The following is a 26,365-nucleotide window of genomic DNA, read 5'->3' on the forward strand; positions in this document are numbered from 1 at the left end:
CTAAAAAGAAGGAAACAGTATTGCTTAGAAGTTAGGAGCAGGGGCTCCTGGGTGGCTCAGTCGGTTATACATCTGCCTCCAGCTCAGGTCATGATCTCAGGGTCCTGGGATCGAGCCCCACATCAGGCTCCCTGCTCTGCGGGGAGTCTGCTTCTCCCTCTGCCTCTGCTTGTGTTTGCTTTCTCTCTCTCTCTTTCTGTCTGTCGAATAAATAAATAAATAAATAGAATCTTTGAAAAAAAAAGGAGCAAGGGCTCTGAAACCAAACTGCAAGGTTCAAGACCAATTGTACCGTTTACTGTTTTTGTTACCTTCAGAAAGTTCCTTACCTTGTTGGAGCTTCATTATCTTCATGTGTAAAATGGTGATAATAACTGTAATTTAAGTTCAAAGGGTTGTTTTAGGAGTAATGGAATTTATACATGTTAAAGCACTTTGGTGCACCTGGCATGTAGGGCACAATAAATGTGAGCTGTTCTTATAATGAAGAAAGGAACAAAATAGGAAATGGTTATCTCTGAGTGGTGGGATTATTTTTTTTCCAAAGATTTTATTTATTTATTTGTCAGAGAGAGAAGAGAAGGAGAGAGCGCACAAGCAGGGGGAGCGGCAGGCAGAGGGAGAAGCAGGCTCCCCGCTAAGCAGGGATCCCAGGACCCCGGAATCATGGCCTGAGCCAAAGGCAGCCGCTTAACCAACTGAGCCACCCAGGTGTCCCAAGTGGTGGGATTATTGATTTTTTTCTTTTTTATATTTTGTATATGTGTATTTCCTAACTGTGAATATACACTAGTTATGTAATAGGGTGCTTTTTATAAAACCTGTTACCTCAGAATTTTCAAGTATTTATATTGGCTTTCCTTTTAAAACATTAACAAATGTTTGGGTATTTGATATCTACAATCAGCATAGTTCTCTTTTATGTTAATCTTATCCTTTAGACATGGCCCACGGACATGGGCATGAACACGGCCCTAGTAAACTGGAACTTCCAGATTATAAACAATGGAAGATAGAAGGGACACCATTAGCAGTTGTCCAGGAGAGGCTGGCTACACGAGGGCTAAGGGATCCATGGGGCCGGTAAGAACAAATAATTTAGATAGAATTTATTCTAGAGGATCAGTATCTATGTTCCTTTTCTTTCTTTTTTTTTTTTTTTTGATTTATTTAGCTATTCTATGTTCTTTGTATTTACATTTCAATGTTAAAACAAGCTTTTCAGTTTCTACAAAAAAGCTGCTCGAATTTTAATTGGGTTCACATTAACTCAGAGCTCAACTGGGGATAATTGATGTCTTAACAAGTTAAATCACTATATTGTATACCTGAAACTAATATTACACTGTATGTTAACTAACTGGAATTTAAATAAAAACTTAAAAAAATTGATATCTTAACAATATTGAATCTTCCAGTCTATGGACAGTTTAGATTCTGTTTAATTTTCTCAGTAGTGTTCTATTGCTTTAAAAACAAATCTTGTGTATATTTTGTTAAATTTATCCTGAATTATTCCGTGTTTTATGCTATTGTAAATGGTATTGTTAAATTGTCAATTTTCTTTGCTAATATGTGAAAATACAATGGAGTTTTATATATCAACTTTGTATCTTGTTTCTTGGCTAAATTCACATTTTTGTTCTAGCAGATTTTTTTTACAAATTTCTTAGAATTTAATAGATGATCATTTTGTCTAAAATCAGTGTTACTTCTTCCTTTTCAATTTGTAAAGTTTTTATTTCTTTCTTGCATTATTACACTGGCTAACACTACTAGTATAATGTTGGATAAAGTGTTGTTAGCTGACATCCATGCCTTGTTCCTTTTTTTTTTTTTTAATCTTTTTAAGTAATCTCTGCAGAATGTGGGACTGTGAAATCAAGAGTCACATGTTCTACCAGCTGATCCAGCCAGGAGCCCCTGCCTTGTTCCTAATTGGGGGAAAGCATTCAGTCTTTCACCACTAAGTATATTAGTTGTAGGGTGGTCATAGATGCCCTTCATCAAGTTGTGGAGTTTCTCTTGAGTGTTGAATTTTTTTAAATGCTTTTTCTGCATCTATTGAGATGCTCATACAGTTTTTCATTCTGTTAATATGATTAATTACTCTTACTGATTTTAAAATATCAAACCAATCTTGCATTCCTTTTTTTTTTTAATCTTGCATTCCTGAGGTAAACCCTTCATCATGATATATTATCCTTTCATATATTGCTAGAATCAATTTTCTAAAGTTCTGTTGAGAATATTTGCATCTCTGTTCATGAAGGATATTACCCTGTAGTTTTCTTCTAATGTCTTTGTCTGGTTTTGGTATCTGAATTAGATTTGATTAACTCTCATATTTTCTACTAAGTCAGATTTTTAGAGTTAAGTGGGGTTTTTTTTATATAACATAGTTTTTTCCACTCATTTATCCCTACCTGTGAGAGAAGACTTTTTTTTTCACTAGAGCTCTCTGAATTCTGTTTATTTCTCTGTTCAAGATACTCAGAAGAATGATGGCCAGAGCAGGAAGTCAGTCCTCTTTTTTCTTTTTTTTTTTTTTTAGAAGTCCGTATTCTAAAGCTCAGGCAGCTATAACAGGAAAAAGCTCTGATTCTCTGGAAGAATAATAATATTAGGTGTATACATACTCTCTGTGCCAGAATATATCATACATTACCTGTTTAATCTTTATAATAACACTATAAGGTAGATAGTAATCACCATTGAGTAAAAGAGGAAGCAGGCCCTAACTTGTCTAGCCTAAAAGGTTGTGAATCTAAGTGACAGAGCAAAGTTTAATGCCCAAGTTTCTAACTTCCTCTTTAAATAATGCTGTAATGACTGGTGTGGGCAAAGCCACACACCTGACCTCTAATGAATAGGCTGAAGTGAGCCTTGCATTTGGGAATTCTATAAAATCCTAAATATTAATGACAGTGAAATCAAGTCTTTTTCTTCTGTTTTATATGTGAAATGTGGGTGTATAGACCTAATTATCTTATATCACAGAAAGACTTCTATTGTGATCCACTTAGATATCTTATATAAGGTTGCATTTAAGTCTGTTAGGATGAAAATTAAATCTGTTTTAGTGAATGTATATAAGTTGTGTGTGATTATAATTTTTCCCTTTTTTTCCTCTAGCAATGAAGCTTGGAGATATATGGGTGGCTTTGCAAACAATGTTTCCTTTGTTGGTGCATTACTAAAAGGATTCAAATGGGGATTTGCAGCATTTGTGGTAGCTGTAGGGGCGGAATATTACCTGGAGTCCAAGAATAAAGATAAGAAGCATCACTGAAGATAATACCTGGAAGTATCTTAAAGGCTTCTTAATTCTCTTATAAAAATAAGATTTATTCAATGTAGCCTACTCGTCTGTGTGTTTTTCCCTTCAAGAATACTAGTAAGATTTAATAAAGTAAGAATACATATGCTAGTCTGTTTTTATAATTCTTTAAAAAAAAAAAATGTCTTGGCTCAGTTGGCAGAGCATGCGACTCTTGGTCATGGGGTCATGGGGTCATGGGTTCGAGCCCCATGTTAGCTGTGAAGATTACTTTTTAAAAAAATGTCTCGGGCGCCTGGGTGGCTCAGCTGGTTAGGCGACTGCCTTCGGCTCAGGTCATGATCCTGGAGTCCCGGGATGGAGTCCCGCATCGGGCTCCCTGCTCGGCGGGGAGTCTGCTTCTCCCTCTGACCCTCCCCCCTCCCATGTGCTCTCTCTCATTCTCTCTCTCTCAAATAAATAAATAATAAAAAATCTTTAAAAAAAAAAATGTCTCAAGCCATTATCAGATTTGGTTTGAAATATGGGGGGAGACTGAGTACCAGCAGTAGTGCATTCTGCATATGGCACTAAGCCAGCATATATTTGAACAAATGGATATGTTCTAAAAGGTTTTGTTTTTTGTTTTTTCAAGTTCTTTTAGTGTGGTAGTTTGCCATCTTAACTACTTTTAAGTGTGCAGTCTGTGGTACTAAATACAATCAAAATGTGCAGCCATCACCACCATTCATCCCCATAACTCTTTATCTTTTAAAACTGAAAGTCTATGCCATTAAACAATAAGTCCTCATTCCCCCTTCTCTCAGCCCTTGGCAACCACTATTCTACTTCCTATCTCTATGATTTGGGCTACTCAAATGTACCTCATATAAATGGAAGCATATAGTATTTGTCTCTTTCTGACTGGCTTATTTCACTTATCACAATGTCTTCAAGTTTCATCCATACTGTAGCATGGGTCGAATTTCTTATTAAATCTGAATAGTATTCCATTGTATGTATATACTACATTTTGCCTTTCCATTCATCCATTGATGGACACTTGGTTTGCTTCCGCATTTTAGCTATTGTGAATAATGCTACTATGAACATGGGTGTACTCTAACGGGATTTTAAATGGGAATTAGCCTGGCTGTTTTTAGCATCCTCTGAAAGTGCTTTAGATTATACTGTAAAACACTTGCTGTCCAGTTCTGATTGACATATCCATGTATCATGTTCATTTTTCTTTATTGTGATATTATCTACCCTTAGTCCTCATTATCCCAACAATTTGAAAAGTTTGACATTTTTTTCTGTATTTCTAACAACAAACTACACATTCTTCCCACACTGAATTTTTAAATTTTTAAGAAAGATTTTTTGTATTTATTTATTAGAGAGAGCGTGGGAGGACAAGCCAGGGAAGGGCAGGGGGGAGGGAAAAGCAGGCTCCCCGCTGAGCAGAGAGCCCAACATGGGACTCTATCCCAGGATCCTGAAATTACGACCTGAGCTGAAGGCTTAACTGACTGTGCCACCCAGTTGCCCCGAATTTTTAAATTTTGATTAATTAAATTTCTAAGTTGAGACAAACTCAGCTTCTTGAAGAGGTAATATTATAGCTTGAATAACAAAGTTAATATAAAACTCCAGGGTGATTTTTTTTCTTTATAAATTTCTTCTTTATAAACATAAACTTGAGGAATCACTAAATACATGAGACAAGAATTCCTAATAGTTGTAAATGGAATGTGGTAAAATGGAGTAATAAAAAAGACTGCAAAAGATAAGGAAAGTGTTTAACAAGCAACAAATAACAATAGGAAAAATACAAATAGCAAGATGGTAGATTTAAATTTGATCATATGAAAAAAGAATTTGATCATATGAATAATTATATTAAATGTAGAATGGTCTAAAATTGAAACTCTAAAATCTTTCAATTAAAACACAGATTGTGGGGGCGCCTGGGTGGCTCAGTTGGTTAAGCGGCTGCCTTCGGCTCAGGTCATGATCCTGGAGTCCCGGGATCGAGTCCCGCATCGGGCTCCCTGCTCGGCAGGGAGTCTGCTTCTCCCTCTGACCCTCCTTCCTCTCATGCTCTCTGTCTCTCATTCTCTCTCTCTCAAATAAATAAATAAAATCTTTAAAAAAAAAAACAAAACACAGATTGTGGGGCGCCTGGGTGGCTCAGTCGTTAAGCGTCTGCTTTCCGCTCAGGTCATGATCCCAGGATCCTGATATCGAGCCCCACGTTGGGCTCCTGGCTCAGCAGGAAGCCTGCTTCTCCCTTTCCCACTCCCCCCGCTTGTGTTCCCTCTCTCGCTGTGTGTCTCTCTGTCAAATAAATAAAAAAATCTTTAAAAAATAAAGTAAATAAAATACAGATTGTCAGGCAAAAAAGTAAGACCCAAGTGTAAGCTGTTTACATGAAAATTCCTTTAAAACCTAGGGTAAAAGTAGAAAAATAGAAAAAATATACTGTGCAAACAGTAATGAAAAGAATAGTGACAAAATAAATTTCAGAATAAAGAGTATTCTCACTCCATAATAATGGAGGATTCAGTTCATTAAGACATAAAAATCCGAAATGTATATGCACAGAGCTTTATTTTTTTTTAATATGTCCAGATTTGTTTATTAGTAATCTGAAACCAGGCCATTACAATAAAGTATGACAGCTACAGGAATTTTGAAATAAAAGATAAAAGGGGTTCCTGAAGTTGTACAGAGCTTTAAATTATGTGAAACAAATAGAACTAAAGGGAGAGATAGGCAAATCCACAATTACGGTTGACAGTTTCAACACTCCTTTCTCAGTAATTGATAGAAAAAGTAGAAAATTAGCCTATAGAAAACCAACACTATAGCTTGATGTAGTATTTATAGACCACTGTGCCCCAAAACAATAGAGCATTCATTCTTTTCAAGTGCACATGGACCATTTATCACAACAGACTATATTCTGGGCCATGAAACAATATATTTAGGAGGACTGAAATTACACCAAACACATTCTCAGATCACAAAGAAATTAGACTAAAAGTAACATATCTGAAAAATCCACCCATATTTGGAAATTAGTTGGCATACTTGTAATACCCCCTGCTCAAAAAAGAGGTCTAGGGAAATTAGAAAATCTTTTTTTCTTTTTTTTTTAAGTTTTTATTTTTTTATTGATTTGAGAGAGAGCAAGAGCACAAGAGCGGAAGGGGAGGGGCAGAGGGAGAAGCCCACTCCCCATGGAGCAGAAAGCCCAACGTGGGACTCGATCCCAGGACCCTAGGATTATGACCTGAGCCGAAGGCAGACACTTAACTGACTGAGCCACCCAGGCGCCCCGGGGAAATTAGGAATTCTTAACTGGATAAAATGAAAAACACCAAAATTTGTGGAATGCAACTAAGAAGACTGATCTCTAGCCAAACTGATAAAAGACACAAATTAATAATATTAGTGATGAAAGCAGAGATATCACTACAGATCCTAGAGACATTAAAACAATAAAAGCATTTTGCAAACAACTTTATGCTAATAAATCTTGATGAAATTGACAATGGCCTTAAAAAGACAAAACTACCAAATCTCACTCAAGAAGTAGATAACCTGGGGTCACTGGCTGGCTCAGTCAGTAGAGTGTGAGACTCTTGATCGCAGGGTCATGAGTTTAAGCCCCACATTGGGTATAGAACTTACTTAAAAAATTAAACAAAAACAGTAGATATTCTGAATATCCATGAGTAAACTCATTTGCTGGGTTAGGTGCAGAAAAGATGGAAAGTGCAGTGCTTGACATGTTTATAACCGAGAATAACAATAATTTTTCTCTCCTATTTTAAAGTATTTATTATCCATCATAATTTTTTCTGGAAGCAAGGAGTAAAGTTTTCCTTGTATTTTGTTAATTTGAAAACTATTGCCTGAATTCCTTGGGAGCTGCGGAGAATACAAACCAGTCATCTTAGCTATTGCCATTACTTGGACTAGAACCAGTTAAATGTAATATTCATTCTTTTTATATATTTATTCATTTATTTGTTTGTTTATTTATTTGACAGAGACACAGTGAGAGAGGGAACACAAGCAGGGGGAGTGGGAGAGAGAGAAGCAGGCTTCCCGCTGAGCACAGAGCCCCAAGTGGGACTCAATCCCAGGACCCTGGGATCATGACCTGGGCCGAAGGCAGGGGCACCTGTAATATGTATGACCAGGGCACCTGGGTGGCTCAGTTGGTTAAGTGACTGCCTTTGGCTCAGGTCATGATCCTGGAGTCCTGGGATCGAGTCCCCTGTCGGGCTCCCTGCTTGGCGGGGAGTCTGCTTCTCCCTCTGACCCCCACCCATGCTCTCTCTCTCTCTCTCAAATAAATAAAATCTTTAAAAAAAATGTATGACCGAAGTACAATTGGAAGTAATGTTAATTATGTGTTTACTAGCCTCATAAATAAGCACTGTAGATGACTATATGTAAAAATATTATTAGCTCCATTTTGTATATAGGGCAAATCCATGGTGAATTAACAAAGCTTAAGATGGCACAGCTAGGGTGCCTGGGGGGCTCAGTCAATTAAGCGACTGCCTTCGGCTCAGGTCATGATCCTGGAGTCCCGGGATCGAGTTCCGCATCGGCCTCCCTCCTCAGTGGGAAGCCTGCTCCCTCTGACCCTCCCCCCTCTCATGCTCTCTCTATCTCATTCTCTCTCTCAAATAAATAAATAAAATCTTTAGAAAAAAAAAAAAGATGACACAGCTAGTAAGTTCCAGAGTTAGATTTTCGATCCAGGTCTGACTCCATAGTAACCACCATATTACAGTACCTATCATGTTGTATGTGATAAGTACTATAAAATGTCATAAAATTATTCTTTTAGATCTTATCTCAGAACTATCTAATTTTACAGTAATTTTATTGTCTTCCTGTACTTTGAACAAAACTATTTTGATACACCTACTAAAGCAGATTCACACATTTTTTGAAAAGTAAGATGAGAGGAAAAAAAGTAACATAGAGGGTGTCAGGGGACAAGGTGGGGTAGAAAATGTACATAAAGAAAAAACATGGAAACAATAAGTATTTATACATGTGAATGGTCAATATGATAGAAGAAACAAATTAGAAGAAAACGAAAAAGGAGAAGAAGGGGTTGCAGGATACTGGCATGATGGGAACAGTAGAGACAAGCGGAACTTAGTATTCAGTGTATAATTACAGGCATAGGGTGTATTTACAGTCATCCACTTGCCACCTCAATCAAATGTAGATTTTAATGATACTGTGGAAAGGAAGATACTTTCGTTTTTTTGTTTTTGTTTTTTTAATTTTAGAGAGAGAGCGCATGTGAGCAGGGGGAGGGGTAGGGGGAGAGGGAGAGAATCTCTAGCAGACTCCTGATGCTGGGCTCAATCTCATGACCCTGAGATCATGACCAGAGCAGAAATCAAGAGTTGGACACTTAACCAACTGAGCCACCTAGGCACCCCCAAAGGAAGATGCTTTATATTGGGGTTTAAAGAAAATGCACAGTCTGCATATTAAAGTAATTTTTTTAGCTTCATAGAGACATAGGACATTGGCAAGGCCCACTAAATTAGGGGCTAGAGAGAAGTATTCCAGGAAAAATAATTTGAGTCCTACCCTTCATTCTTCTCATTCTCTTCCCTATTTCTGATCATATTTACCATTTTTCTTTTAAAATTTTGGTTATCAGAAAATAGACTCAGGCGACTGGGTGGCTCAGTCATTAAGCGTCTACCTTCAGCTCAGGTCATGATCCAGGGTCCTGGGATTGAGTCCCACATCAGGCTCCCTGCTCAGCGGGAAGCCTGCTTCTCCCACTCCCCCTGCTTGCGTTCCCTCTCTCGCTGTCTCTCTCTCTCTGTCAAAAAAGAAAAAAAAAGAAAAAAAGAAAATAGACTCATTTTCTAACATGATGGTCCCCCAAATGGGATACATGCAACTCAAGGAAGGTGCAAGACTACCCATTAAGGAGAGAAGAGAAAATATTTAAACTTACATATATTTTTTTTCATGTTTAATAAAAATGAATTCAAGTTTGCTGAAGTTTATTGTATAAATTGACAGTGGGATTTTCCTCATTTGGTGGATTCCAAGTGGTCACATAGAATTTATAGTAAATAGGGTATCTTGAAGGGAAAGTGGGAGTTGTACCCTCCAAAGGAGAGAATAAAGGAACTTTTCAGCAAATTGCTGCAGATGGTACTTTGTATGTGTTTGGTTTGTCGAATTTATTATCTACTAGGTTTTTTTTTAAGATTTTTTATTTATTTAGGGGCGCTTGGGTGGCTCAGTCGTTGAGCATCTGCCTTCGGCTCGGATTGTGGTCCCAAGGTTCTGGGATCGAGCCCCACATCGGGCTCCCTGCTCAGCGGGAAGCCCACTTCTCCCTCTCCCACTCCCCCTGCTTGTGCTCCCTCTCTCTCTGTGTCTCTCTCTGTCAAATAAATAAATAAAATCTTTTTAAAAAGATTTTATTTATTTATTTGACAGAGAGAGAGAATGAGAGAGAGAGAGCACATGAGAAGGGAGAGGGTCAGAAGGAGAAGCAGACTCCCTGCTGAGCAGGGAGCCCGATGTGGGACTCCAGGATCATGACCTGAGCCCAAAACAGTCGCTCAACCAACTGAGCCACCCAGGCGCCCCTATTATCTACTAGTTTTAACTAAACTAATCTTCATGAAGTAGATAAGTGACTTAGGAAGGTTTTTACAAAGAAACTGCTGATTGAAGCTAATACCGGTAATGGAAAAACAAGAAACAAGAAGAAAAGAACAGAGCTATAAACTCTTGTCAGCAACATTACTGGGTCAATACAATAATCTAATCATGGAAACAGCCAGCCAAAAAAAAAAAAAAAAATCAAGAAGACCAAAATATGGACTTGGACCCACTATTAGTACAATAAACCTTGCCCTAAGAGTACATTGATCTGAAAGAAAAAAGGCAAGGGGGGAGGGGAGGAGACAAACTTATATATAAGAGACTTTTAAGTATAGAGAACAAAATGAGGGTTGTGGAGGGGAGGTGCAGGGGGATGGGCTAAATGGGTGATGGGGATTAAGGAAGGTACTTGTCATAATGAGCACTAGGTGTTGTATGTAAGTAATGAATCACTAAATTCTACTACTGAAACTAACATTACACTATATGTTAACTAACTAGAATTTAAATAAAAGCTTAAAACATGAAGAGTACACTGATCTATTAACTAATGATAGCATGTAGTCATCATGATAAGCAAATATTTTAAAATGTTTAATCTTTGCCTTAACTTTAATTTCTATGTGCATTTTTAATGTACATAGATGATAATATTTACATATTACATATAAAATGTTAAGACAAAGATTGGAGTTTAATGTGATTTCTCTTCATAATATTCTGTTGTCATTAAAAAATAGCATTCGGGCACCTGGGAGGCTCAGTTGGTTAAGCGACTGCCTTTGGCTCAGGTCATGATCCTGGAGTCCCAGGATCGAGTCCCACATCGGGCTCCCTGCTCGGCGGGGAGTCTGCTTCTCCCTCTGACCCTCCCCACTCTCATGCTCTCTCTATCTCATTCTCTCTCTCTCAAATAAATGAATAAAATCTTTAAAAAAAAAAATAGCATTCAAAAAACTCATAAATTTTTAAAGTATTTTTTCAACATATTGGCTTATTACATAAAACCCAGGTAGTTTACAACAGAAATTGAATGTTCTTTCATGACAGCCTCTCATTCAGTTGGCAACATGAGCTTCAAAATTTGATATAATCCTTCTGATCCTCAAAATCTCTAGAGTTGCAAGGTATTCAAATTCAAATAACTATGCTAATGGGAGTGGAATCCTCCTAGTGAGTTTTGGCTTACCTCCAATATCAATTTGGGAAGTGGGGGAAGAAGGCTTTGGTGTTGGGGGGTTTTCTTGCTTTTATTTTTTTATTTTTTGTAAAGATTTTATTTATTTATTTGACAGAGAGAGACACAGCGAGAGAGGGAACACAAGCAGGGGGAGTGGGAGAGGGAGAAGCAGGCTTCCAGCAGAGCAGGGAGCCCGATGCGGGGCTCGATCCCAGGACCCTGGGATCATGACCTGAGCCAAAGGCAGACGCTTAGACTGAGCCACTCAGGCACCCCGGTTTTCTTCCTTTTAAAATATTTTCGTTTTGGGTTGGAACATCAGCTTCAGAAACTAAGAGACTAGAACACCTAATGGAAATTGCATTTACTTGCCAATGATTCTATCAGAAAGGATCTACTGCAAAGAGAAGCTTTACCTTAATTTTATATATTGCATTATACATAAAAGTATATAATATTTTATTTTTATGTTGTATTACATTATTATATATTATAAATATTATATATAATAAAATATTCAAAATGCTAACTCAAAGATTATATTATTAAAAACCATATATTGTCTTTTTTTTTTTAAAGATTTTATTTATTTGACAGAGAGAGATAGCGAGAGCAGAAACACAAGCAGGGGGAATGGAAGAAGAAGCAGGCTTCCTGCCAAGCAGGGAGCCCGATGTGGGGCTCGACCCCAGGACCCCAGGATCATGACCTGAGCCAAAGGCAGATGCTTAATGACCGAGCCACCCAGGTGCCCCAAATTCCGTATATTGTCTTAAATTGAATTACCTTTGATACATACAAACAATTTAAAACATAGCTTCAGCTATTAAAAAAAAAAAAAAGACAAAATCAGGGCACCTGGATGGCTCAGTCCATTAAGTGTCTGACTCTAGATTTTGGCCTGGGGCCTAATCTTAGGGTCCTGAGATCCAGCCCCGCCTCAGCTCCTTGCTCAGCCCCAAATCTGCTTCAGATTCTCTCTCTCCCGCTCCCTCTGCCCCTCCCCCTGCTTTCTCTCTCTCTCTCTTTAAAGTAAATAAATAAGGGGCACCTGAGTGGCTTACTCGGTTAAGCATCTGCCTTTGGCTCAGGTCATGATCTCGGGGTTCTGAGGTCGAGTCCCACATCGAGCTCTCTGTTCAGTGGAGAGCCTGCTTCTCCCTCTCCCGCTCCCCCTGCTTGTGTGCTCTCTCTTTCTGTCTGCCAAATAAACAAATAAATAAATCTTTAAAAAGAAAAGGGGGGGGCGCCTTAATGGTTCAGTTGGTTAAGCATCTGCCCTTGGCTCAGGTCATGATCCCAGGGTCCTGGGATGGAGCCCTGCATCACATTGGGCTCCTTGCTCAGCGGGGAGCCTGCTTCTCCCTCTGCCTGCTGCTCCCCCTGCTTGTGTTCTCTCTCTCTCTGTCAAATAAATAAATAAAATCTTTTAAAAATAAAAAAATTTAAAAAAATAAAAAAAGAGTAAATAAATAATCTTAGAAAAAAAGAAAAAAATCTCTTGTCTCAAGGTCTGTGTGTTTTTCTGTTTAATCTCACGTGGAGAAAGAAAGAAAGAAAGAAAGATAGAAAGAAAGAAAGAAAGAAAGAAAGAAAGAAAGAAAGAAAGAAAGAAAGAAAGAAAAAAGAAAATGAAGTAACTCTTGAAATGTGGCCCCAAATTACAAAACTAACTGAAAAGAATTTTGGTCATTGCAAAAGACTTATGTTTCTGGGAATCTATTACAAAATAAGAAGACTACATACACTTAAAATATAATGTAAATCAGGTTTTCTGTCATTTGGCAAAGTCATACATTTTCATTCTGTGTTTTAAAGCTGAAAGTAAACTCTTTTAGTAATCTCTACCCCTAACATGGGGCTCTAACATCATAATCCCAAGATCAAGAGTTCAGACTCTACTAAGCCAATCAGGCACCCCAAGAATAATTTTTAGTAATATTCCAAACAGTGCTCTTCAAAGCAAATTATGTCTAAAAAGAAATATTTTGCTTTTAGATTTTTACCAATTACAGTATTTGAAAATTAATTAAATCTCATTATAAAAAAAGCATTTATACCCCCTACAAATGTTCCACCTACTCTAATTTTAATTACTCAATTCCCAAACTGAATTTGGAAATAATAAAGGCATTAAACCTACATTTTCCTGCTGATCTGGTAATTAACCCAACAACTTTATAAATTTAGTTATTTAAATACATTAATCAGACATTTTTACCTTACGGCAAAAGAGCAAGGAGATTGGAAAAAAATGTTTGCATCATACATTTATTTTTTTAAGTTTTAAGTAATCTCTACACCCAACATGGGGCTGGAACTCACAACCCCGAGATCAAGTCCTAGGCTCCACCAACTGAGCCAGCCAGGAGCCCCTGCATGAAACATTTAAATGAATTACACAATTAAGTGAATGTTGTGTGATTATAGCTCTTCTTGTGCTATATATATGGTATATTTTATTTCATTTATTGCTACCAAATTTCTGTGGGAAATACTAACTGTTCAGAGACATAGTACTGAAAGCCAACTTTGTGGTTCATAGTAGCTATAAGGGTCCTAAAAATAAAGAATGCCTGTGGTAGCACAGATGGGATCATTTTACTGAGGAAGAATGAAGTTCACCGACGGTGGTAGCACCCAGACCTGGGAATCCCACGTCATAGTAATATAAACCCGTGAGGGTTTAACACAGATATAAAGTCTTAAAATTAGATCGTATGTGGAGACCGGACTTTCTAGTGAAACAAAATTAAAACTAGAACTATATCTGTAGATGCTGATTAAATTCTAACAAGGAAACAGGTCACAGTTTATGGGCAGTCATAATGCCTGGCTAAGTAAGATTTAATAAATGCATGCCTCCCTGGATGAGACTAATTGAAAAGCAAAGAAGGAGCGTCCAGAAAACTGGGTCTCCTTTGTAGTTTCTGGGCTGAAAACAGGCAGATCCTCTTGGCGGCTCAATGTACTCATCCAGGGAGTAAATGCTTGACTTCGGAGAAACATTTATCTTTGGCGGTCATGTACTCCATGTACTTCCTGTCTGCACATGCGTCATGAGCACAGCTCGTTCTAATCACACAATACTCCCTATGCCATTGCCCTGATTTTTAAGGCTTCTCACTCCTTTTTGCTTTTTATTATTATTATTATTATTATTTAAAGATTTTATTTACCTATTTGATAGGGACACAGCGAGAAAGGGAACACAGCATGGGGAGTGGGAGAAGAAGAAGCAGGCTTCCCACTGAACAGGGAGCCTGATGCGGGGCTCGATCCCAGGACCCTGAGATCGTGACCTGAGCCCAAGGCAGACGCTTAAATACTGAGCCACCCAGGTGCCCCTCCGTTTTGTTTTTCTCATTCCCTTATGGTATTGGTAACATTCACAATAAAAGTGGAGGCAAAGTTTGGCTCAGGACCTTTCACCACGAGAGTGTCTGGTCCCCCCTTGCCTTCTCCTTTCTCCTACTTAGACGTCTGGAGTAATCTTTTCATTCACTGACTCAGGATTTGCTGGCCAAACCCAACAATTCATATATTTAACAATACAGGGATTAAACTCAAGGTATTAATTCCTTAATTCATGACCTGTAAATGCTTCCTTATATTTGATCTGGGTTTATCAGCAATTATAAGTCTAATCTATCAATTTCTACATTTATAAGACAATGAAAGAAATCTTTTATAGCCTATACCCTAGACATACTTCTATTACAGCACTTATAATGCATCATAATTATTCATTTACTTGCCTGACTCCCTCATTAAACCATGGCCTCCTTGAAGACAGGGACTATACCTGTGTGTTAGGTGTTTAGGAAGTATCTATTGAATGAATGAATTCATTAGAGATCTAAAAATACAAGTGACGTGATAGGGATGATTTGTTGCATATTAACACCTCATTTATGAATCTATAACGGTTTAGGGAATGAAGAATGGGGAGATTCACATATTTTCCAATGTCTAGGAGGCTTCCAGGATTCCAGCTGCCTATCAGAAAACTGACATTATTTACAAAAAACCTGTCATGGTGAGGGGCGCCTGGGTGGCTCAGTCGTTAAGCGTCTGCCTTTGGCTCAGGTCATGATCCCAGGGTCCTGGGATCAAGCCCCACATCGAGCCCCACATCGAGCCCCACATCGGGCTCCCTGCTCCATGGGAAACCTGCTTCTCCCACTCCCCCTGCTTGTGTTCCCTCTCTCGCTGTGCCTCTCTCTGTCAAATAAATAAATAAAATCTTTAAAAAAACAAAACAAAACAAAAAAAACCCCCCACAAAAAACCTGGAATGGTGATGTGTTCTGGGATTGGAAAGCCCTTCCCCAAACCCATGGCAAGGACATTAGAACTGAGCTAGGGCTAAGCTTTTTGACACATGCTATATAATCTTTTCTTATTTGTTGAGTTGGTGATACAAATACTAACCATCAGAGGTCAAGACCAATTTCTGCTGCATGCAACCAATTATTCTCTGGCCATTGCATGCAATAAACATTTCTCCTTTAACACATTGGTCATGTGCTTTCTTTTGTCAGAATTACAAGAAACAGAACTCCTGAGTGCAAATAATGTGGCATTCTTGTCCAACCTTCTTCGAAGATCCAAGTCAAGGAGATCCATGGAATTTTAACAAGAAAAGAAGCAGACGTCTCAGTTTCTTTTCTTTAAATTCTATTCATTCACTTAAATATTTACTGAATTATTTAAATATTTAAATATGTATACACACATACATACATACATACATACCACATCTTCTTTATCCATTCATCCGCTGATGGACACGGGTTGTTTGTACATCTTGGCTATTATAAATAAGGCTGCAATGAACACGGGGGTGCAGATATCTTTTCAAGTTGTGTTTTCATGTTCTTCAGATAAATACCCAGAAGGGGAATTGCTGGATCATATGGTAATTCTACTTGTAGTTTTTTGAGAAACCTCCATACTGTTTTCCATAGTGGCTGCACCAATTTATATTCCCACCAACAGTGTACAAGGGCTCCCTTTCTTTCACATCCTCACCAACACTTGTTACCTTTGGTCTTTTTGATAATAGCCATTCTAACAGATAGAGGTGATTTCTTATTGTGGTTTTGATTTGCATTTCCTTGATGATTAGTGATGTTTGGCATCTTTTCATGTACCTGTTGGCCATCAGTATGTCTTCTTTAAAAAATGTCTATGCATCAATTCTGCTTTTTTTTAAAAAAAGATTTTATTTATTTAACAGAGAGAGAGCGTGAGCACAAGCAGGGTGAACGGCAGGCGAGGCAGAGGGAGAAGCAGGCTCCCCGCTGAGCAGGGAGCCCGACGTGGGACTCGATCCCAGGACCCCGGGATCACGAGCTGAGCTGAAGGCAGATGCTTAACCAACTGAGCCACCCAGGTGCCCTATCATATTTGCTTTTTAAATGAAGAGTATAAATTCTCATTTAAACTTCTTATACACAATTACCTCCATTCACTAACACACAAATCACATAGGTTTAGCTGCGGTGCGGTAAGAATTCCAAAGCTCACCATCTAGCAACTTGTTGAAGCCCCAGGCTGTATTCTTGAATTCCCACATTCCTTTTCACTCCTTGTCTTACTTACTGGAACCAAACGTCTACCAAAATTAAGAATAAAGTTGTGTTCCAAATCTTTTTTTGTCTTAGCCTCCTTTGGGACTACAAAGCTGCACCACCCATTCTGGTTTATTTTAGGATTGTACACATAAGCCACATATGACTCTACAATAATACTTGAACATTGTTTGTACAGCAGAAGTATGTCCAAGTGTTTTTTAACAAAGAGCAATATGATCAGATATCCGTGTATGTAGGTTAGTTTTTTAATGATAGCTATAGAAGCAAACAATTCCTCCAAAATTAATTTTTTGCAGTAATACAGATGTCCAAAAATACTTTATTCAACTTTATTTATATAAAAGTATCTTGTTATAGAGTTAGTATTTGTGTCAATAGCATTAGTAGTTATCACTCAATTTTGATTGAGGTGGTAAGAAGATGGCTATTTCTCTTAAAGCATAATTGATGTGAAGGCATATTTCAATTCAGGCTCCATATTTATATGATTGAAATTTTCAATTTTCTTTTTTTGGGGGGTTTCTTTTTTTTTAATTAACATATAATGTATTATTTGTTTCAGGGGTACAGGTCTGAGATTCATCAGTCTTACGTAATTCACAGTGCTCACCATAGTACATACCCTCCCCAATGTCCATCACCCAGCCACACCATCCCTCCCACCCCCCTCCCCTCCAGCAACCCTCAGTTTATTTCCTGAGATTAAGAGTCTCTTATGGTTTGTCTCCCTCTCGGGTTTTGTCTTGTTTCATTTTTCCCTCCCTTACCCTATGATCCTCTGTCTTGTTTCTCAAATTCCTCGTATCAGTGAGATCATATGATAATTGTCTTTCTCTGATTGACTTATTTCACTTAGCATAATATCTTCTAGTTCCATGAAATTCTCAACTTGATAAAACTTTCATAGCACCCAGGTAGATCCCAACATTACCTAGAGTTTGGTCACATAGTCAGAAAGTTTAAGTTATTTTTGGAAAATTTTTTAATTGAGATATAATTGATATACAACATGGTATTTTTTTAGGTATATGAAATAATGATTTAAAATATGCATATATTGCAAAATGATCACCAGAATCAGTTTAGTTATCATTCATCACCTCACATAGCTAAATTTTTTTTTCTGGTGATGAGAAATTTTAAGATCTACTCTTTCAAATTTCCTGGAAAATTTTCACAGGAAAACTGGTAGGATGGTGTTTGACCTATCTGGTCCTGAGGTCTGGGGTAGAGGGCATTTACCCAATCAGGTCTGGAAAGAGTACTGAAAGCTAAAGCCAAAAAATCCTGTCCAAATGAACTGTGCAAGTAAAAAGGATGTGAGGATAGATTAAAACTCAAGGGGACCACCAAGCCAGGCAGGCAAAGAAAATAAATGAAACAATTCTGGGCAGTAAATGACAGCTGTCTGGATGAACACTAGTGACAGCTGGTATTGCCTGGGGATGGATCCACATTTTAGGGCTGTTCTGATTCATTTAAAAATTCTGGAATGGAGCAGATACTAGACTTCATATTCTGGCAATATTCTAGAGATATTGTATCTTTAGCTCAGTTCCTGTCCAAAGGGAAAGTTATGGGACAGAATGACAGGTCAGTCATATCCAGGGGCATATCACTGGTTCTAAGCAATTTAACATGTTATTTTGTGTACTTTTATCATGGTTCTTGTACTTGGGGTTCTTTGGTTCATTGAGCATCTTTGATCTACAGATTTGTAACTTTTATCTAATTTGGAGTTTTCAGCCATTATTTCTTCAAGTATTTTCTTCGGTCCCTCATATATTTCTTGAGGGCCTCTAATGACATATATATTGGGCTGATTAAAATTATATAACAGATTTCCTGATATTGTTTATTTTTTTCTTTCAGTGTTTTTCCTCTCTGTGTTTCATTTTGCATAGTTTCTATCGCTATGTCTTCAAATTCACCGATCTTTTCTTCTTCAGTATCTAATCTACTGCTACCCTCATATAGTATATTTTTCACCCCAGACACTGTAGTTTTAATCTAGAATTTATTGTGGATCTTTTAATATCTTTAATGTTTTGACTTAATATGCTCAATCTTTCCTCTGTCTTTTTGAACGTGTGAAATATGGTTATAGTTTCTTCTTAATATACTTGTCTACTAATTCTACTATCTGTGGCATTTCTGGAGCTGATTCTGTTGATTGATTGCTATCCTCATTATGGGTTGCCTTTTCCTGGTTCTTTATATTTTTGTAATTTTTAAATTAAATGCCAGGCTTTGTGAACTTTACCTTGTCAGGTGCTAGATATTTTTGTATCTATAAATATTTTTGAGCTTTGTCCTGAGATGCAGTTAAAGTATTTATAAACAGTTCAATCTTTTTGAGGCTTGCTCTTAACTTATATATATGAGTCTAGAGTAGCTTTGAGTGTAGGGCTAATGTTCCTCCACTGCTCAGTGATCCATGAATTATAAGATTTTCTACTGTCTGGTGCAAACTTGATTCATTCTTGTCTCTGGATGAGCTTTGAGAATTGTTTCCTCTGCTTCTTTCAGGTAGTTCTCCCACACACTTGGATGGTTTCTCCCCTCATGTGCACTGATTAGTAGTTAGCTGAAAACTTCAGGGGAACTCTCTGAAGATCCTTAGAGCTGTCTCTCTGTGCATTGCTCTCATCTCTGGTACTATGCTCTGCAAACTCTAGGCACTTTAGCCTCCCAAGACTGTGTCTCCACAGTTAAAGGAGATGACTAGGCTTTGCCTGAGTTCTCTCTCCCTGTGCCACAACCTGGAAACTTTCCAGGCAGCAAGCTAGGAAAATCACAGGGCTCACCTCTCTCAAGGATCACTGTCCTACGCTATTTGACATCCAATGTCTGCAAACTGTTGTTTCATACATTTTGTTGATCTGGTTTTTAAGTTGTTTTAGACAGGAGGGTACTCTAGGCCTTCTTACTACATCTTGCCAGAGAAGAACTATAAAATCAACAGAACCACCAGTGGTTGCATGAACTGCATCTGAGCTTCTCCACATTCTGAGATTTAGATGGTATTACATTTGCAAAGAATAAGGCAGTCCCAGAAGCATTTTTCACTCACTCAACAAACATTTAAACACTATGGGAGAAATGGTTAGCGGTCTACTTAAAATCCACTCTCTTTCCATATGATAGAATTGTGCTTGGGGAGGGACTGCGAGCTCAGGCGCTGTGGTTTTCCATACACCCCCTACCCTCCACCCATACACATACACATCTTGCTTCTCAGTATGGCCATATGTTTAGTATTCACCAATGGAACATGAGTGAAAATGAGATGTATGATTTCTAGGACAAGGATTTTAAGAAGCAGATATGCCTTCTTCACACTCTTTCCCCTTCTGCAGACTGACTGCTGAAGATAACAAATCCCCTGGAAATGATGAAGCCAAAATATGAAGGAGTCTCAGTCTCTGAAATCACTGCATGGCAGGAAGCTGTCTGCCAGAAATACCTGCATTGTTTAGCAAGGTAATGACTAAGTAAATTTCTATTGTACTAAACCACAACTATTTTGGGGTCACTTTGTTAAAGTAGTGAGTGTTACCTAGCTTATACAGGGACCCACTATATGCCAAGAACTGTGCTAAGTGCTGGGTATACAATGAGAAGCAAAAGAGTCATGGTCCCTGGTTCATGAGGTTGTTTAGTCATGAAGGGTAAAAATAAACAAGAAAGAAGCCAGATATATACAGTCACATCCTGCAAAGCATCCTTGATTCCTGTCTTCCTGTAGAATGTATCTTGTTTTTTATTTTTATTCATTTATTTTCTTTTGTAACTTGCTTTTTAATAACCAAACTTCAGAGAACATACTTTTTCCTTGATACAGTGTTTTTAACTAATATTTGTACAGGGGATGTTTATATTTATATCCTCCCCCAAACTCAATACATTTTAAAACAAAATGATGTGTATGAAATATCTTGCATTGCATTTCAAATACAATTGGTAGAATATCAGAATCACACATAAACATTTTTCAACTTTAAATTTTCAAACATTTCAAGTTTGAAAATCAGAAAAGTTTAAAGAATACACATATACCCTTCATCTAGAGTCACCAGTTGGTAACAATCAGCCATATTTGTTACATGTCTCTTTATAAACATGCAGGCGCACATGTGCACGCACACACACACACACACTTTGCTGAACCATTTGAAACTAATTTGCAGGCATGATGATACTTTATCCCTAAATATTTCCATATTTACCTCCTATGAACAAGAACATTTTCCTACATGATCACAATACCACTATCACACCCAAGAAATTTAATGTAAATATGCAATATTATCTAATATACAGCCTATGCTAAAATCCCTCCCCTGTCTATAGCTGATTTTTACTAACTTATTTATTATTCCTTTATCTCCAAAATAATACTTCCCCTGCTCCCCAATAATTATAAGTCCTCCCCAAAACTAAACCAATCCTAACTTGATCCATAGATTCTGTGCAATTTCAAACAAAATCCCAGCAAATTACTTTATGGATATTGACAAGCTGATTCTAAAGTTCGTATGGGGAGGCAAAAGACCCAGAATAGCCAACATAATATTGAAGAAGAACAAAGTTGGGGGATTGATGTTATCTGACTTCAAGACTTACTATAAAACCACAGTAATCAATACAGTGTGGCATTGGCAATAGATCATTGGAACAGAACAGAGAGCCCAGAAACAAACCCCCATAAAGACAGTTAACTGACTGTTGACAAAAGAGCAAAGATAATGCAATGGAGCAAAGATAGTCTTTTCAACAAATGATGCTGAGATAACTGGATCATACACATGCAAAAAATTGAATCTAGACACAGATCTTACACTGTTCACAAAAATTAACTCAAGATGGATCATGGACTTAAATGTAAAATGCAAAACTATGAAATTCCTAGAAGATAACATCAGAGAAAACTTAAGTGACCCTGGGTTTGGCAATCACTTTTTAGATACAAGACCAAAGGCACAATTTATGAAATAAATAAATGATAAGACAAACTTCATTAAAATTAAAAATTTCTTCCTGTGAAAGACAATATCAATGGGGCGCCTGGGTGGCTCAGTCGTTAAGTATCTGCCTTCGGCTCAGGTCATGATCCCAGGGTCCTGGGATCGAGCCCCACATCGGGCTCCCTGCTCAGCGGGAAGCCTGCTTCCCCCTCTCCAACTCTCCCTGCTTGTGTTCCTGCCCTCGCTCTCTCTCTCTGTGAAACAAATAAATAAAATCTTAAAAAAGAAAAAAAGAAAAAAAAAGAAAGACAATATCAAGAGAATGAGAAGAGAAATCACAGATTGAGAGAAAATATTTGCAAAAAAGACACATCTGATAAAGGACTTTTATTCAAAATATAAAAAAAGAAATCTTAAAACTCAACAAGAAAACAATCTTATTTAAAAGTGGGCCAAAGACATTCATGGACATCTTACCAAAGATGGCATACAGATGGTAAATAAGTATATGAAAAGATGCTCTACAACATATGTCATTAGGGAAATGCAAATTAAAACAGAATGAGATACCACTATGCTTTTATTAGAATGGCCAAAATCTGGAACACTGACAACACCAAATGTTGGCAAGGATGTGGAGCAACAGAAACTTACATATGTTGCTGGTGGGAATGCAAGATACCAACACTTTGGAAGATAGTTCGGTGGTTTCTTATAAAACTAAACGTACTATTGCCATACAAACCAGAAATCCTGCTTCTTGGTATTTACAACATAAAACTGCAACTCCAACCAGACCAAAGGAGTTGCAGTTTTATGTCCACACAAAAACCTGCACATAGATGTCTATAACAGCTTTCTTTGTAATCGCCAAAACTTGGAAGCAACAACATGCTTTTCAGTAGAAGAATGGATAAATAAACTGTGGTACATCCGGACAATGGGATATTTTTCCATGCTAAAAAGAAATGAGTTATCAAGCCATGAAAAGACACACGGAAAACTTAAATGCATATTACTAAGTGAAGGAAGCCAATCTGAAAAGGATACATATTGTATGATCCCACCTATGTGACATTCTAGAAAGAGCAAAACCATGGAGACAGTAGATCAGTGGTAGCACTATCTCCATATGAAGTGGGAGTAGAGGGCATTCTATTCTCAACATAGCTACTTCTAGTTAACAACAGTCAACAAGCCTGATAGCCTGGGCTCTAGAGTTAGACTCCCTGCTTTTGAACAGAAGCTCTGCCAATTATTTGAACTCTGATTACTTACTTATTTCACTTCTCTAAGCCTGTTATTTTGATTAGTGAAATGAGGACAATGGTTCTGACATAGAATTACATGAATTGATGTGTATAAAGAGCATATTAATGTGCCCATGATAAAATCGTAGCTATCACCCACTGCATGCCGATTTTCAAATGGTAGCTTCCCTTGTCAAAGTACCTTTGCAGGGCCCAGGAGGGTATATGTGCATGACAGTTTCTCCACTGGAGTCTGCCCTGAGCCATGGGGCTTAGCCCTATTTTTAATTTCAGTGTTAGGCCCTGAAGCACTATGTACTCTTCCATGTCTGACTTCTTGCACTTAGCATAATGTTTTCTTTCCTAACATTTTATTATAAAATGTTCATTCATAAAGAAAGGAAAACCAGAGTGTCTGAACATTTACTTTGTGTTAGGAAAGGGCTCCTCGCTGTGGGGCAACAGCATGGAAGTAGGTCATTGAAAGTAAGGAACAGCAGCAGCATGACATGGAAATGCCACATCTGTACCTAGGCTTGGCCTCCATCTGTGTCAGCATCTCCCTCCAGGCCTGGGACATCACTGAACCAGCTGGTGGCCTTGGGCTCTGATGATTTCTCTTTCCTCTGACCTTGACTGTCTCATTCTATCACACTCTGTACTCAACATATTCCTTTAGTGCTTCATGAAGGCAGATGACAGAACTCCGACCAGACCATAGGAGAAATCAGGTGGACGTGGAAACTAGAGAAACACAGTAGAGGGATGTGTGATCACTGCAACAAAAGATAATTAAATCCTGGTTGACAAAAAGAAGAGGGTCAAGGACAGAGCCAATATTTAAGGAGCAAACAAAGGAAAGGAAATCTATCTGTAAAGAGACCAGGAATGATCAGAGAGATGGGAGGTTAATCTGGAGAGAGTTGGCTCCTAGAAGCAAAGGAAGAAAGGAAAGAAAGGGGGAAAGAAAGGAAGAAAGTGTTTTAATAAGTGGGAAGGGGGGCAGATCAAATGTGTCCATCTAAGATGAGGTATGTTTATCGGATGAGGAGACCTCATCAATATTCTTCCACTCTACTTGGGGAGCTGTGGCAGCCAGGCCTTTCCTTTGCAGGTGGCAGATTAAAAGAGTCATCCCTGCTAAATCTGGACAATTTAAAGGAAAACTTTGAACGCACTGACAATGGAGGTTCCCCAAGGAAATAGCTCAACCAGATCCTACCCTGAGATGTTCAGAATGGATTAGACCTATCTAGAAGCTCAGCGCTTCCAATCCACTTTTGTTAGCCTGTTTGTTTTAAAATCAACTTTATCAATGTATAATTTGCATAAATAAATGCCCTCATTTAAAGTGTATGGTTCAGGGGCACCTGGGTGGCTCAGTCGGTTAAGCATCTGCCTTTGGCTCGGATTATGGTCTCGGGGTCCTGGGATCGAGTCCTGCCTGGGGCTCCCTGCTCAGCGGGGAGCCTGCTTCTCCCTCTACCCTTCCCCCCTGCTCGTGATCTCTCTCTCTCTCTCTCACAAATAAATAAATAAAATCTTTTAAAAAATAAATAAAGTGTATGGTTCAGTACTTTTGACAAATATATACTCCCATGTAACTGCCATCTAATCAGTATACAGAATATTTCCATCACCCCCGAATTTTTCTTATGCCCCTTTACAATCAACACTTTCCTTGCCCACAAACACCAATTTACTTTCTGTCACCATAGATTTGTTTTGTGTTATAGAATGTCATATAAATAAACTATACAGTACTTTGTGTACTGTAAAATAAACCATATTTGTACTTTTTGTGTGTCTGGATTCTTTCACTCAGCACAATGCTTTCTTCCCAAACGTTTTGTTATAAAAACGTTCAATCACAGAACAAAACTGAAAGAATTTTGCAGTAAACACCCACATACCTACCACTAGATTATACTACAGTTGACCCTTGAACAATGTGCAGGTTAGGGGTGCCAATCACCCATACAGTCAAAAGTCCATGTACAACTTTTTTTTAGCCCAATGTGGGCTCAAACCCACAACCCTGAGATCAAGAGTCACATGCTCCACCAGCTTAGCCAGCCAGCTGCCCCCATCTATAATTTTTGACTCCCCAAAAGTTTAACTACTAATAGTCTACTGCTGACCAGAAGCCTTATTAATAACATAAACAGTTGATTAACACAGATTTTGTATGTTTTATGTATTATAGGCTGTATTCTTTCAATAAAGTAAGCTAGAGAAAAGAAAATGTTATTAAGAAAATCATAAGGAAAAGAAAATACATTTACAGTACTTTAAAAAATCTGCATAAAAGTGAACCTGCACAGTTCAAAGGTGTTGTTCAAGGGTCGACTGTATTAGATTCTACTATACTTGCTTTAATACATCCTTGTGTCCATTTATCAACCCATCTTATTTTTTGATGTATTTTAAAGATGTCAGTACATTTCCCCTAAATACTTTAGCATGCATATCAGACATAATTATCCATGTTGTTGCATAAATGTGTTGCTTGTTCCTTTTTACTGCTGAGTAGTATTCCATTTGCCTATTGATGGATATTTAAGTTATTCCCAGTTTGGTTTTATTATGAATAAAGTTGCTATGAACATTCATATACAAGCCTTGTACAGATATATGCTTTTATTTATCTTGAATAAGTACTGAAGAGTACTTTTGTTGGGTCATATGGTAAGTATACCTTATAATAAATAGCCAAACTGTTTTCTAGGTGGTGCCATTTTACATTTCTGTTAGCACTGTATTTTTTTTTAAAGATTTTATTTATTTATTTGAGAGAGAGAGAGGGAGTGAGCGAGAGAGAGAGAGCGCACAAGCCAGGGTTGGGGGCAGAGAGGCAGAGGGAGAAGCAGACTCCCCGCTGAGCTGGGAGCCCGATGCGGGGCTCCATCCCAGAACTCTGGGATCATGACCTGAGCCAAAGGCAGACACCCAACCAACTGAGCTACTCAGTAGCCCCTGCTAGCACTGTATTAAATTTGCAGTTTTTCCATATTCTCACTGATACTTTATATTGTCAGTTCTTTTGATTTTAGCCATTCCAAAAGTAGGCTTTTAATTTGCATTTCCCTAATAACTATTGATATCAAATATCATTTCATGTATTTATTGGCCATTGTGTATCCTATTTTGTGAAGTGTCTGTTCAAATCTTTGGCACATTTTTTTTTTTTTAAAAGATTTTATTTATTTATTTGAGACAGAGAGAATGAGAGACAGAGAGCATGAGAGGGAGGAGGGTCAGAGGGAGAAGCAGGCTCCCTGCCGAGCAGGGAGCCCGATGCGGGACTCGATCCCGGGACTCTAGGATCATGACCTGAGCCGAAGGCAGTCGCTTAACCAACTGAGCCACCGAGGCGCCCCTTCGGCACATTTTTAAAATGGGTCATTTGTGGGGCGCCCGGGTGGCTCA

General features: G+C 38.1%; 1 protein-coding gene and 1 long non-coding RNA gene across 2 annotated transcripts in view; one reads left to right on the top strand and one right to left on the bottom strand.

Moving 5' to 3' along the window:
- The window catches only part of NDUFB3 (NADH:ubiquinone oxidoreductase subunit B3), a 9,423-nt gene extending 5,993 nt beyond the window's left edge, over positions 1–3,430 (top strand). The window contains exons 2-3 of the mRNA XM_006745904.3: positions 942–1,083; positions 3,136–3,430. Of these exons, the coding sequence (XP_006745967.1) occupies positions 944–1,083; positions 3,136–3,292 (297 nt within the window). The 5' untranslated portion in view covers positions 942–943 and the 3' untranslated portion in view covers positions 3,293–3,430. The remainder of the gene's footprint in view (positions 1–941; positions 1,084–3,135) is intronic.
- The window catches only part of LOC145720744 (uncharacterized), a 253,598-nt gene that overhangs the window by 75,871 nt on the left and 151,362 nt on the right, over positions 1–26,365 (bottom strand). The window lies entirely within an intron of this gene.

This window comes from Leptonychotes weddellii, chromosome 3 (assembly GCF_054177405.1).
Source record: "Leptonychotes weddellii isolate Sample4059 chromosome 3, ASM5417740v2, whole genome shotgun sequence".
In the NCBI taxonomy this organism is placed as follows: domain Eukaryota; kingdom Metazoa; phylum Chordata; class Mammalia; order Carnivora; family Phocidae; genus Leptonychotes; species Leptonychotes weddellii.